The sequence below is a fragment of the Tupaia chinensis genome, unplaced genomic scaffold, assembly GCF_000334495.1.
Source record: "Tupaia chinensis unplaced genomic scaffold, TupChi_1.0 Scaffold000437_1, whole genome shotgun sequence".
In the NCBI taxonomy this organism is placed as follows: domain Eukaryota; kingdom Metazoa; phylum Chordata; class Mammalia; order Scandentia; family Tupaiidae; genus Tupaia; species Tupaia belangeri.
This window is the reverse complement of record NW_006159942.1, coordinates 57,449-70,795: the sequence shown is the minus strand read 5'-3', so window position 1 is coordinate 70,795 and position 13,347 is coordinate 57,449. Positions and strand designations below refer to the sequence as shown.

At 49.1% G+C, this 13,347-nt stretch overlaps 2 protein-coding genes across 2 annotated transcripts in view; one reads left to right on the top strand and one right to left on the bottom strand.

Moving 5' to 3' along the window:
• BOC (BOC cell adhesion associated, oncogene regulated) overlaps window positions 1-6,321 on the top strand; it is a 91,227-nt gene extending 84,906 nt beyond the window's left edge. Inside the window, exons 17-21 of the mRNA XM_006155115.3 lie at window positions 2,086-2,307; window positions 3,044-3,279; window positions 3,491-3,567; window positions 4,043-4,236; window positions 5,346-6,321. Of these exons, the coding sequence (XP_006155177.2) occupies window positions 2,086-2,307; window positions 3,044-3,279; window positions 3,491-3,567; window positions 4,043-4,236; window positions 5,346-5,656 (1,040 nt within the window). The 3' untranslated portion in view covers window positions 5,657-6,321. The remainder of the gene's footprint in view (window positions 1-2,085; window positions 2,308-3,043; window positions 3,280-3,490; window positions 3,568-4,042; window positions 4,237-5,345) is intronic.
• Window positions 6,322-11,122: 4,801 nt separating this feature from the next.
• Window positions 11,123-13,347, bottom strand: part of LOC102479607 (cilia- and flagella-associated protein 44) — a gene marked incomplete at its 5' end in the record, with an annotated part of 59,432 nt that continues 57,207 nt past the window's right edge. Inside the window, one exon of the mRNA XM_027774467.1 lies at window positions 11,123-12,257. Within this exon, the coding sequence (XP_027630268.1) occupies window positions 12,087-12,257 (171 nt within the window). The remainder of the gene's footprint in view (window positions 12,258-13,347) is intronic.

Genomic DNA, 13,347 nt, shown 5'->3' with positions numbered 1-13,347 from the left:
TCTCCAAAAAAAAAAAAAAAAAAAGATCATACTCCTGATCACAAAGAAAGAGGAATGGAGAACAAACAGCTCCTCTTCCTGTCATTCAGACAGCACCATTCTTCATTCCGCATTGCTTTCTTTTTTAAAAAAATTCTTACTTGTTTACATTTAATCACTGTGCATCGTGAGAGTACACAGGATGGTTTCCCCAGCACAAATGCAGTGCCTATCAGTCAAGACAAAGAACCATTCAAGAGACGTAGTGCCTCCTGTGTGCACGTCGGCTGTCTTCCATCACGTACAGTGAGGAAGGGGACGGCCCCGTACCGCCCAAGATCCTCTGCCGGGTGGTACAGACAGTGCCTGCGGGCAGGTACTGAGGCCTCGCAAAGCCGGCACACTGGCCTCCTGGAGGGACTGAATCTTCAGGCTGGAACGAGCACCTACAGGCTAGAAGTAGCTCCGAATGCTTGGAGTGTCCAACAGCTGGGAGGACAGTGAGAGAGGGAGTGCTCAGAGAAGAGGCCACCTTGGTGGGCATCGGGGCATTGAGGACACGGGACGGGACGGCCATCAGGTAGAAGGAGCCTCTCCAGGCCGTGAGGTGGAGGAGGGTCACGTGGCTGTGGTTTATTGAGGTGGGTCACTGAGGACTGTGTGAGGTATGGGCTGAGGAGAGACAACTGGGCTCCTGAATAAAAGTGAAGAGAGGGGCTGGGGTTGAGTCTCTTCTTTTGAGGAGATGTGGGCAGAACCAGGGACCGATGGCACACTGGGGTAGGGATGGAAGGAGCACAGAACAGACTTTGAGATAATGATATTGCCATTTATCAAAATGAGGAAAGCGGGAAAAGAAGCCGATTTCATGAGAAAGCAAGCAGGTAAAACCACTTGGAGATGTACGGGGTCTCTGATTCATCAGAGACATTGAAATGGAAGGGAAGCCTGTCTGTTCCAGGGGAGAGGGTCGGGTGGGGATATCGACTGGGGAGACTTCAGGCCCTAAGTGGAAATGGTGGGGATGCAGACCATGCAGAGAGTGTAAGAGGCCTGTAGAAACCAGGAGTCCGAGGAGGCAGGAAGAAAAGGGCAGGCGGTAAGAAAAGGAGGAGTGTAACCAGCAGCTGAGAGAAGTCAGAGAGCCGCAGGACGGAGGCTGAGGGAGACTACGGTGGTGAAAACGAGTTAGCGAAGTTAGGTAAACCTCGTGATCCCCAAACCCAACGAGGCGCTCAAGATCTTGACTATTCACAGTTCACAACTGCTGTTTGTCCTGATAAGTCCCCAAACACCCAGCTCATCAGAGACATTGAAATGGAAGGGAAGCCTGTCTGTTCCAGGGGAGAGGGTCGGGTGGGGATATCGACTGGGGAGACTTCAGGCCCTAAGTGGAAATGGTGGGGATGCAGACCATGCAGAGAGTGTAAGAGGCCTGTAGAAACCAGGAGTCCGAGGAGGCAGGAAGAAAAGGGCAGGCGGTAAGAAAAGGAGGAGTGTAACCAGCAGCTGAGAGGAGAAGTCAGAGAGCCGCAGGACGGAGGCTGAGGGAGACTACGGTGGTGAAAACGAGTTAGCGAAGTTAGGTAAACCTCGTGATCCCCAAACCCAACGAGGCGCTCAAGATCTTGACTATTCACAGTTCACAACTGCTGTTTGTCCTGATAAGTCCCCAAACACCCAGCTCCCTGTCTGCGGCCCGGAGTCCAGCCAGGAACAGCAAATCCATGCGTATATTCTTTCATTCCTGGATTTTCTGCTGTTTTTCATGCCTTTTAAATATTTCCTCCCAAAAGTTCCCTGGTTATTCTTCAGAAAGCCCCATACGATCTGTGCCCCAAGGACCCAGTTTCACTGCAGGGCCTGCTCACAAACGTCTCGGGGTATATTCTGAAAGAGAAGGGGCAGGTACCCTCAAGGGTGCATCTCCCATTAGGTGCCAATTTCATGGCGACTCTGGACACCACTCAAATAAAGGATTTTGAGGCCCTCTCTTGTGAGTTTGACCCCGTTTCCTACCCCTATGGAATCAGTGTACATTTTTTCCCTTTTTGTTTTAAATGTCAAAGAAACAGATATTGAAATAAGTTTTGTTCCCAATTTCAGCTCGGAAGTCTTCTGGTCAGCCTGGCCGACTCCCACTCCCGACTCTGGCTCCCCCACAGCCGCCACCCCCTGAAACCATAGAGCGGCCTGTGGGCACTGGGGCCATGGTGGCACGCTCCAGCGACCTGCCCTATCTGATTGTTGGGGTCGTCCTGGGCTCGATCGTCCTTGTCATCGTCACCTTCATCCCCTTCTGTTTGTGGAGGGCCTGGTCTAAGCAAAGTGAGTGAGTCACCCTTCTTAGCCCAGGGGAAGGGAGGCCGTAGGGAGTGGCGGATCCCAGTGACCAAGGAGCCCTCCACCCAGGGAGCTCAGAGGTGTCCAGCTCCATGTCCTCTGTACGCTCAGTCTCCTGGTGTCCTGGAGGCCTCAGAGAGGCAGAGAACACCGCATCTGGGCCCCCCCCTCCCGGTGCACACACCGCAACCGAGGCTGGGAAGTGGGTCTGTCCTCTCCGTGCTCTGGACCTCAGCACTTCCCTGGCTCCATCTTCTTTTACTGGCTGATCTCATATTCATTGTTAAAGCTGGTCTTGCCTCTTCTTTCCACTCATTTCCTGCCTCTATTCTGAGTCTGGGGCTTCCTTGAGCTCCCACCCACCCCCCATCCTGAATTAATCTGATTGTTGCCTACCAATTTCTGGTCACCTTGCCTCACCTAAACACCGCTCCTTTTCACTCAGCACCTCCTACTCCCAAACCCTAGCCCCATTTCTTCCCAATCTTCCCATCCTTCTCTCTGAACACAAATAAGTAAATATGTAAGAAAAGGAATAGGAAATCCTCAACACTAGGAGCAAATCACAGGAAGGAAGATTCTGAGAGAAAATATTCTCCATCCCTTGGGCAAGGTCAATTCCCTGCTGATATCCGTTGACCCTAGTCAGCACTTCACATTGGACTCAATGTGCCTCAGGCTTCTCTAGCTTAAGCCTACCTCTGTCCCTTTGTCCTTCCAGAACATACAACAGACCTGGGTTTTCCTCGAAATGCCCTTCTACCCTCCTCCTGCCAATACACCATGGTGCCCCTGGGAGGACTCCCAGGCCACCGAGCCAGTGGACAGCCCTACCTCAATGGCATCAATGGACGAGCCTGTCCTAGTGGGATCCATATGGCGAGGGGCTGCCCTGCAGTTGCCATGGGCTACCCAGGCTTGAAACCCCAGCAGCACTGCCCAGGGGAGCTTCAGCAGGTAACCACTCCTGGGTGCATGGGTGGCAGCGGGGGACACCGAGGAGGGAGTGGGTGAGCTGCCTTTGGGGGCTGCCTATCTTTGGGCCTCATCCTAGCTGCTGGACCAGGCTTCATCTAGGTAGGAAGAGCTCATCCTGTTGAACGGTGAACACTGGCGAGGTGCCTGGATGCCCTGACATGACCTTCTCGTTGCTCTTTCTTTCGGGCAGCAGGATGACACCAGCAGCCTGCTGAGGCAGACCATTCTTGGCAGTGGATATGACCCCCAGAGTCTCCAAATCACCAGGTAACCAGGCTCCTCCCCATCCCTGCCTTTCACTTCCAAGCATCAGGGCCTCACTTTTCCCCTTAGCTCCTCAAATCCAGCATCAGGCACAGAGAACCGAGTAGCAGGGCTCCACTCAGGGACCCTGGATCCGACAGCCCTGCTCTGCCAGGCGGTCACTCTTGATGGGTATTTCCTCCCTGCTTGGGAGCATGGGTTGGCTTCTTGGAACCCTTCCCTCTCAGCAGGCCAGAAACATCCACCCACAACTGACTTTGCCCACAGGCCCCTGGACACCTGACTTACTTCCTGCCCCAAGGATTAAAATGGAAAGGACTAGAACCTTAGTGGAAAGGATGGGGGGGTTCCTCTCTTGATACTGCATCTGGGCTCTGACCAGCTCTGATACACTCAGACAGGGAGGCAGCCGTGGAGATGCGGGACCCAGGCGCCCTGCACCCTGCCTCACCTCCCCACGTGCTCTTGTGCAATGCAGGGCTCCCAGATCTAGCCCAGATGAGGGCTCTTTCTTATACACGCTGCCCGACGACTCCACCCGCCAGCTGCTCCAGCCCCGCCCGGACTGCTGCCTCTCCCCAGAGCAGCCTTCCGCCGCGGGCCCATCTGCAAGGAGGAGGGCTCCCCCAAGTCCCAGGCTGGAAGCAACGTGGGACCCTCCCTTTCACCCAGGTCAGTGCCAGGGGAGAGTGGAGAAACTGAACAGTCTGGGATGAGGTGAGGGCAGCCTCCATGACCCAGCCGTCACGTGGCGGAAGAGGACCTCTTTACAGAGGTGGCATTTGGTAGGGAACCACCACAGCTTTCATATGGAAGGGACAGGCTCCCAAGGGTGGCTGCCACTCTCCCTCACTGCGGAGGGACCAGGAAGTGGGTGTGTGGAGGGGCCGGGGTCCAGGTGGGTCCTATTTCAACATTACAAGCTGTGGTCCTCAAAGGCTGAATAAAGGGGCACTTCCACACGTCAGAAAAAGCCCTCTGCATTTCAAGGCCAATCGCAATTTTCTTTGGCCTCTCATCACACTAAGACATTCTCTAATCACTCTGAAATACCTGGTTTTGTTGGGTCTTGTCTCTCAATTAAGGAATAAAGTTGCATCAGTTATTAAGGAGCCGGGCTCTTACAAACATCATTATCATAACTTCATGCTCCCACAGAACTTTTGCTCCAAGTGACTGAGGGCCATTCTCGCCACCTCCCTCCCACTGTCTCCCTCTGCGCTGGACTCCCTGGAAACTGGCAGACACTGGGTTAGGGTGCAGGCTGCTTTCAGAGGGTGGCCGATGTTCCTTAGCCTCCCTGGTGTGCTGTCATTTTGTGTGCAGACCCTGTACGCTGTCTCTGGGAGATTAAATTCTGAGACAGTCAATTTCTAGAGCCACATCCAGCTTCGTTCAATCTGGACTACGTTGGTCTGGGGGAATGAGCCCTGAGTGGGTTCATTATAGCCCTGAGCCATTCCAAAGCTTGGGCTCACTGGCTAAATCTGGGACGAGCAGAGCTTTGTTCCTGGGTCTGCTGACTTCAGCTGCCGCTGGGGTACAGGCCAAGAGCTGGAGTTCCCAACGTTCTAGCAGATGGGATGTGGGTAGTGGGTGGCCCTCCTACGTCAGAGACCCCAGAGGGAGAATAAATGCCCTTGTCTCGGTTATGGGTTTCTGTCCCTTCTTGAGAGCTAGAGTAACCAGCTCCTGGCACGGACAAAGATTGGCCTGGTCCTCACATGTTGGTTTCTTGGTTAGTCTGAACTTCAATGTTTCTCATTTTCTCTCCTCCTCAGGGCCCCCATGTTGCTTGGGCCTTGTACCCGTTGAAGAGGTGGACAGTCCTGACTCCTGCCAAGTGGGTGGAGAAAGCTGGTGTCCCCAGCACCCCACAGGAGCCTACGTGGGACAGGAACCTGGGATGCGGCTGTCCCCCAGCCCACCGGTGCATGTGTCTTTTGAAACACCCCCTCCCACACTTGAGGCAGAAGCCAAGATCCCAGAAAGACTAGATATATTGCTTAAAAAAAAGAGAGAAAGAGAGACAGAGAAAAATTGGTATTTATTTTTCTATTATAGCCATATTTATATATTTATACACTTGTAAATAAATGTATTATGTGTTTATATAATTCTGGAGACACGTGGGAGCCCTGCCTGTCAAGGCACAGGAGGGAGAGCAAGCCACAACCTAATAGGAGTCCGCCAGGAGGGAGGAGCACCGACTGAGGGAGTAGCTCCCTACCAAGCAGGAGCACAAGCACCGGCAGCGGCCTGGAGGCTGTGGGCTGCAGAGAAGCTGGTGAGAAGAATCCTAGGCATTTTGCTCGTTAGGACCTGAGGGGAAAGCCAGGCCCCGGGCTCACAGACTTGGAGACCCCTCTGGAGGCGGCTGGATCTGGTGCTGCAGGAGACGCTTTCCTAAGCCGCCCATGAGCACAGACTGTGAGTGCACAGCACTCGGAGCATTAGCAAACCTTCCAGAATCAACCATCTGAGGCAACGTAGCTCTGTAAAAACAAACACTGTAACTTCTAAATAAACGTTTAGTCTTCCCTGTAACCTCCAACTTCCTCATGTATGAGTGAGCATTTTCCTTAGATGCTGGACTTCGGTCTTTGCATATCTGAAGAAGATACTTGCTGAGACCAGCAGATGGCAGAATGGTTATGTTGCTGGACTCCCACGTAGTTAATCATGGTTCGAGTCCCGGATCTGGCTACCTAAAACTCATACTTGGCATGTGAGCGTGTGTGCCCAGGATCCTGAGAGGAGAATGGTGGAGAAGGGATTGTGGGGTGGCCATTCCCTCTGGGGGGGTGATTTCTCGTTTCTGTCTCTCTTGTCTCTCTGGTACATCCACACACCCTGTAGCAAAAATCTCGCTTAAAAAAAATACTTAAAACATTTTCATATCCATCAGATGAGATCTGGAATATGTAAGCAGATGTTTCATACACATGTATGTATGTGTACACACGCACGTGCACATGTATCCCTTATGGGTCATTTATGATTCTGAATGTCGGTGTTTTGATAAATGCAGAACACGTGAACTCTTGCATCTGAGAGAAGGCTGTACAGCAGGCAGGAGTGGGCTCCCAGTTCTATTACTGACTGGATTTGAGAGAAAAACTTCGGTCATCTTGAAAGACTGAAACTACTTTTTTATGTAGGTGTGTGTGTTTAAGAAATATTTTCTCCAAAATATCATTTAAGATGTTCAGTGCTGTGCTCCACGTGAACATTTGGTGCCTGATAAACTCATTTCCCTTCTTTCGAATATACCACATTGCTGGGGCAGCTGACTCTGTAGTTTAAAATCTGCTTCACTCGCTGTTGACCAGCCCGAGAATCGACCATAGGCTCTCTTTTAAGTTGAAACGTTCAAACCTTTTTATGTGGAACTGGAACTGGCTGGAGAAGGGAGCTTGCAATGAAAGCCTTAACACGCTGTGTTTGGCAGGCAGTGCAGGAAGGGGTGTGCTTTATAGATTTCAGGAGAGTCGAATTAACATTAGTAGTGCAGTGGTTAAGTGCTGTGCATAGTGAGCTGGATTGGATTTCACATGGCCGAGTGCGGTTCGAATCCCTGCCCTGATTGGAAAACCTGCTAGATACGGCCAAAATTCTGAGCGAATGATAGAATGGCGGGATAAGGATTACAGTGTAACCACGCCCTGTTAGGAGGTATTTTCTCTCTCTTATTCGCTCTCATTATCTGTGGCAAGCACATGCACTGTCTAGTAATTAAAACAAAAATCAAAAAGAAATAACTTAATCTCATTAAGAGCCCTGCCACACTTGTGACTTCTAATCAGGGGGAATTGGATCAACAGGATCCTAGGAAGCCTGGGAATCAGACTCTGTCTTGGACAAGTGCACCCTCTCCTGGCGAGAGGAGATACAGCACCTGCTCTTAAATACTATACCCTGGATTTGAGAAAGCGCTCATCAAAATGCCACAAGATTTTCAGGAAAGCAGCAGTTTAAAAGCAGCTTTTAAAATAAAAAACTGTATAGAAGGTGGAAATGATAGGAAAGAAGTAAATCAGAAGAGAGAAGAACTAAAACACTGTGATTTCAGACGACTTGGCATTGAGGGCCCGGAGGTCACTTCTTGGAGAGGACAGGCCTCCGTATTCACTTGACTAATGTAGAAGCACAGTCAAGTCTGAGTCGTACTCACTTTCTAAACCACTGGATTCTTAAACAAACAAACAAAAAAACTCCCATTGTTTTTTCTCCTTGGTGACTTAAGGGAGTTGCCAAAGTGGATTTCAGTGGAGGTTATAGACCTGATAACTTAGGACATCTGCTTTCTGCGTAGCCTTAGGCATAACAACAGTGAATGGTATTGGCTCTCAGAGTTCCTGGGGGCCTGATAGGGCACAGCAGTGACGTAACTAGACCCACATGGAAAGGGACCCACCTCCTGTCCTGGATTCTCCCTGCACACCCCAGACACATGCACACACGCCCGTGATAAGAGCTAGCTGAGGCTGGGGACGGATCACGGAGTGAGCACCCTGTTGGGGTTACTTCTCTCTCTCTCTCTCTCTGGCAAAAGAAAGAAACTTCAAAAAAAAAAAAAATCTCAGGAGGGGCCACATGGGGCATGGCACCTAAACACAATGCTATGTGAGGGGACCCAGGTCGGGAGGGTCCAGGTTTCAATCCGGAGGCCTCTGTGAGTGCACTCGGCAAGCGCTGCTCATGATCCAGACCTGGCTCATCAAGACCTTGTTGGAGATGAGTACACTTTCTGTCTTACTCATGGGGGAAATAAATAAACTTTAAAAAAAAATAAAAATAAGGTCCTGGGAGGGCCAGCAGGCAGTGTGAAGGTTAAGGCAGCTGTATCCCACGTAACTGACAGGGCAATTCAAGTCCCAGACCCAGCAGCTTGAAAATCATGCCAGGCAAGTGTACGGTGTGCCCAAAATCCTAAAAGGAGAATGGAGGAGAAGGGATTGCAACGTGGCCACCCTCTCCCCACCAGGAGAGTGATTTCTCTGTGTCTCTCTCCTCTCCCCTGGCGAGTGCATACACAACACAGGAAACAAACAAACAAACAAACAAAAACACTACCTTAAAAAATCCTGGGAAAGAAACACGTTTTCTGAGGCATGTTAAATGAGGTATCTGTGATATTTACCTTAGCCAATTACAGGAAAGAAGGAAAAAGAACATCAGGCTTTTTACATTTCAGCCCATAAAATGAAATAGCTCAGATTTCACTGCATTTTGTATTTCTCTAGATTTAGGCTAAGTCCTTGTTATACTTTTTAAAAATTTGATTCCGTAAGTGAAGGTGAGTAAATTACTGAGGGGAACTACTAAGACCTGGTGGCAGGAGCCGGAGGGGTGCAGAGCTCTGCAGACAGCTCCCTGACCTCTCCACAGCAGCTGCTGCAGCAGGACAGGTGGACTCCGCGGGAATGGCCACTCTTCACTGTGCGCTTGTGACAGAGGGGTTCGGCCTCTATAGTGGCGTTACTTCCAGTGCTGAGCTTTGGTGACGCAATAGATGAGAGTTGAAAATAGCCAAGCTGGGGACCAGCAGGTGGTATGGTGGTTGAGGTGCTGAACACTTCCATATGGCCAACCATGGTTCGAGTCCCGGACCTGGTGGCTTGCTTTCTCTCTCTTTCTGTTTCTCTCTGGTCAAATTTTAAAAATGAGTGAATGAATAAATAAAATTGAATAAATAATTCTTTTGTTAAAAAAGAAAGTAGCCAAGCTGTATTTCCAGCGAATCCACAGGTAACCCTGGGCAAGCTGATTGAGGGCATCACCGTAGGTGAGGTTGCTCCTGAGAGCAGAGCAGGAGGCAGAAGCCAGCGTGATGAAGGGATGGGGCCCAGACAGCTGCCCACCACCTCCCGCCCTGGCTGCACTGGGGGCAATCTTCATTTGAAGCTTAACTTCCCAAAGACTCACATGCTCATACTTCATTATAGATTCAAGGCTAAGTCTGGGGTCAAGTAGAAATGAAAACAAAACCATCAGTATATATTGTTATAATTCACAATAAAAGAACCGAGTGTGAACTGCATTATCAAATGCCAAAGGCACTGGACGAAGCCCTGAATATTATAGACTTAAGTGATTCACTCTCATTTTGGGAAAAATAATAATCCTGACTGTAGTTTAAAATATTCTTGGAATCCTTGACACGGCTCTTCCATAAACTCTACATCCATTCTTGCTGCCATTAAAAATCAGGGAATTTCAGAGCGGGGAGGATCCTTAGAGCTTATCCAGATTTCTCATTGATCTGATGACAAGATGAAGCCCAGAAAGGTTATGTAACGTCACCTGCTTCTCACAACCACCAAGGGGCTCTTTCTCAGAGACCAGCCCCTTAAGCCAGGCAGTCGCTCATTGCGGTAGCCAACCCCACCTGGCCCCTGGGCCCTGCGTGCTGTTTGCACAGTGTCCTGCCCCTCCCGTGCCACAGCAGGGTTGGCCTGTGTGACCCATGTGTTACTTGTGGATCCGGCTGTCAAGACTGTGGCCTCCATCTGGGTCCTCTATTGCTCTCTCCCTCACCCTTGGATCACTCGCTCTGGGAGAAGTCTGACTGTGAGCAGACTGCGGAGGAGCCCCTGTGCTGAAGACCCGAAGCCTCCCGCCGAAGAGCCAGGGGGAGCTTAAAAGTGGCTCCCCCTGACTCCAGCCAAGCTTCCGATGGAGGCAGCCCAGCTCACGATGTGATCAGCATGTGCGACCCTGCACCAGAGACGCCTGGCTAAGCCGGTACCAGAGTCCTGACTCTAGGATGAGATAATGTGTCCGTTGCTTTAAGCTGTTTTCAGGTCATTTTTACACAGCGGTAAGTAAAACATGCAAAGCTGGGACTACCACATTTTTAAAAATGCTTAAAAGACACTCATCATTTAGGGCATAAAACAGAGAAAGTGATGAAAGGGTGCTGCTCCAGCAGAGATTTATGAACAGGTGCAAACAATAAACTACCCTGACCTCTTAAATAATAGAAAACCTTAGAGACACAGCAGGTCAGGAGGCCACTCAAAGAATATTTTAACATGTACAGAATAAGTGCAAATTAGCGAGCTAAAAACAGACTAGGAAGATGGCATTGCTGAGTTGCTGTCTAACTTTATGCAATATCGTCTTCTCCGCCTTTCCTTCTCAGTAACCAAGTTAGATTCTGGGAGAGCCTCAGTCAACTGGATCCTTAATAAAGACCACAGAAGTCTGAATCCAGCGTGCCATGCCCTAGTACTAACAGGACTCCAAATGTCAGCAAGATCGTCCCTCAAAGTTTGCAGTCATGCGCTTCGATGAGCATTTATACCCAAACCAAAAAGACACTCTGAAATTAATCTAAAATTAAGCATAATCAAAAGTCATTGCCGGGACCAGCAGATGGTGTAATGGCTATGTCGCTGGACTCCCATGTAGTCGATCACAGTTAGAGTCCTGGACCTGGTGGCTTAAACTAACGACAGGCGTGTATGCGTGCGTGCCCAAGATCCCGAGAGGAGAAGGAATTGCAGCGTGACCGTCCTCCCTGGGGGATGATTTCTTGCTTTCTGTCTCTCTGTCTCTCTTTTTCTGGTGAGCGCGCACACCCTGTATCAAAAACCTCCAAAAAAAAGAAGGTCATTGTTAGAAATAATCTTCAGAGTGATGTAAACCTATTTCACTACTTTCTGATCTGTTTCAAAATCAGCCAATGACTCCAGTCAAACTTGAAAGAAAATGGCATATGACGTGAGAAACTGCAGGGAACACTTAGAATACTGATGATCTGTACAAATCTTGAGAGAGAAGTCTCCCTACTGACCACCGTGCAAAATGCACAGCTACGCTCCACTCCCAAGTGAATTTGGAAAAACTGTGGGTGATTCAGGAAGCTGATGGCTGCCTCACTGCGTGCCAGCCAGAGCAAACAAAAGCAAACTGCTCGGCTTTGTCCATCAGCATTTCCTGAACCTTGAGCCCTCGATGATTTTTTGAAATCAACAATATCCAAATTCTAATTTTCATTTCTTATTCTAAGATATTTTTGGCAAAATTTGTTCTCTTTTTTCCTCATGTTCTCTCTCATAAAATACTTAATAACATCAAGGTTTATTCTCTAAGGATCTAAGGATCAAGAAACAAGTTTTCTCATGGATCGCTGAAAGGCAATTTCTCTTGATGATGGCTAAAAATGCAGAATACCTGAAAAACAAATGTCCCAAAACAATTTATAGTATTATAGATGCTTTCTTGCAATTGTAACATGCACCCTTCTGAGACTTCATGTTCAACCTAGTAAGTTCCAAGCATCCAAAATGATTCAGTTCAATAATAAGTAGGTGTTAGGTGTCGTAGTCAGTTCAAAGATAACCAAATTAGAGAACAATTATTAAAACTATGTGACGGAATCTGGTTTTAGACCTTAGAGAAGTTCACCTTAAAATCATAGGATCGGTACAGGTGTTATGGAAGCTTGCGAATGATGTCAGAAATCTTGGATGGAGTTGAGAAAACAGCAAGCGCCGAGGCCCATGCGTTTCCTTTCATTCGTCCTGGGAAGGCTGAATGGGTGGGAGGATAAGACCACCTTTCTTGCGCAGCAGCGCGATCTCTTCCTTTAAGGCCAAGATCCTCTCCGCCTGCTCTTGGATCAATTCAGTAACCTTTTCTCTTGCCACAATATCTGCTCTCCGAAGGCTCTGGAAGGCATTGCCCTGTTGAAAGAAAACACCTCCCTGCTTTAAGCATCGTTTAAGTTATAAAAATATTCTTTTTTATTTTTTATTTTTGGAGAGGTTTTCGCTACAGGGCGCGTGCGCTCGCCAGACAGACAGAGAGAGACATAGAGACAGAAAGCGAGAAATCACCCCCCAGGGGGGATGGTCACGCTGCAATCCCTTCTCCTCCATTCTCCTCTCGGGATCTTGGGCACGCACGCACACGCGCCCGGCGTGAGTTTTAAGCCACCAGGTCCGGGACGCGAACCGCAGTCAACCACGTGGGAGTTCCAGCGACATAGCCATTATGCTAACTGCTGGTCCCTAAAAATATACTTGCCCTCACATATCCATTAGGAGTACAGACCTTGAGTCACTTAAATAGCCACTGCTCCTTGATTTAAGGAGCCTTCAACTAATCCCTCCACTAAAATCCCACCCTTAGTAAATGTGTGCCTCTGGACTACAGGGCAACCCTTCAGCTGCAAGTCCCCTTAAAAAGAGCTGGCCTTGAAGCTAGCTAGAGAGCTGCCCATCACTGGAATCATGAAAGATAAGGTATGATATTTTGTGTCCCCGAAATAAATCTTCTCTATATCCTCATCTGATTTCTTTCCCCCACCATCCGTCCTTGCTTGGGCTTCACTTCCAGGGAGATCTGTGCTCCACGAGCTAGGTTAGGACCATTTTAATGATCAGACTCAACCAGAGGAAATGTATGTGATAATTGATCATTTTTAACCTAAAAAATGGCCATTTCACCTGAGTTAACCTAAATGCTCGTTTGATGGCTTTCCCGCTAGATCCTAGGGCGTCTTAGGGACAGGGCCCAATATGATCGAGTGTCAACACTCTACCCAGTACCTGCCTAGTGGTGTTGCCTAAGTAGATGCTCAATAAAATCCGAGCGCATAAATCCATCTGCTGAAGGGGGGACATAACATTCACTCAGGGCCAGGTCTGCACGAGACGTTCTGCACATGCTCTCACAACTCCTCCTCACCCTAATTCTGAACGAGGGTAGTTCTTCCAGTTTTACAGATAAGGAAACTGAGACTCAAAGAGATTTCTTAATTAGCCCAAGTAA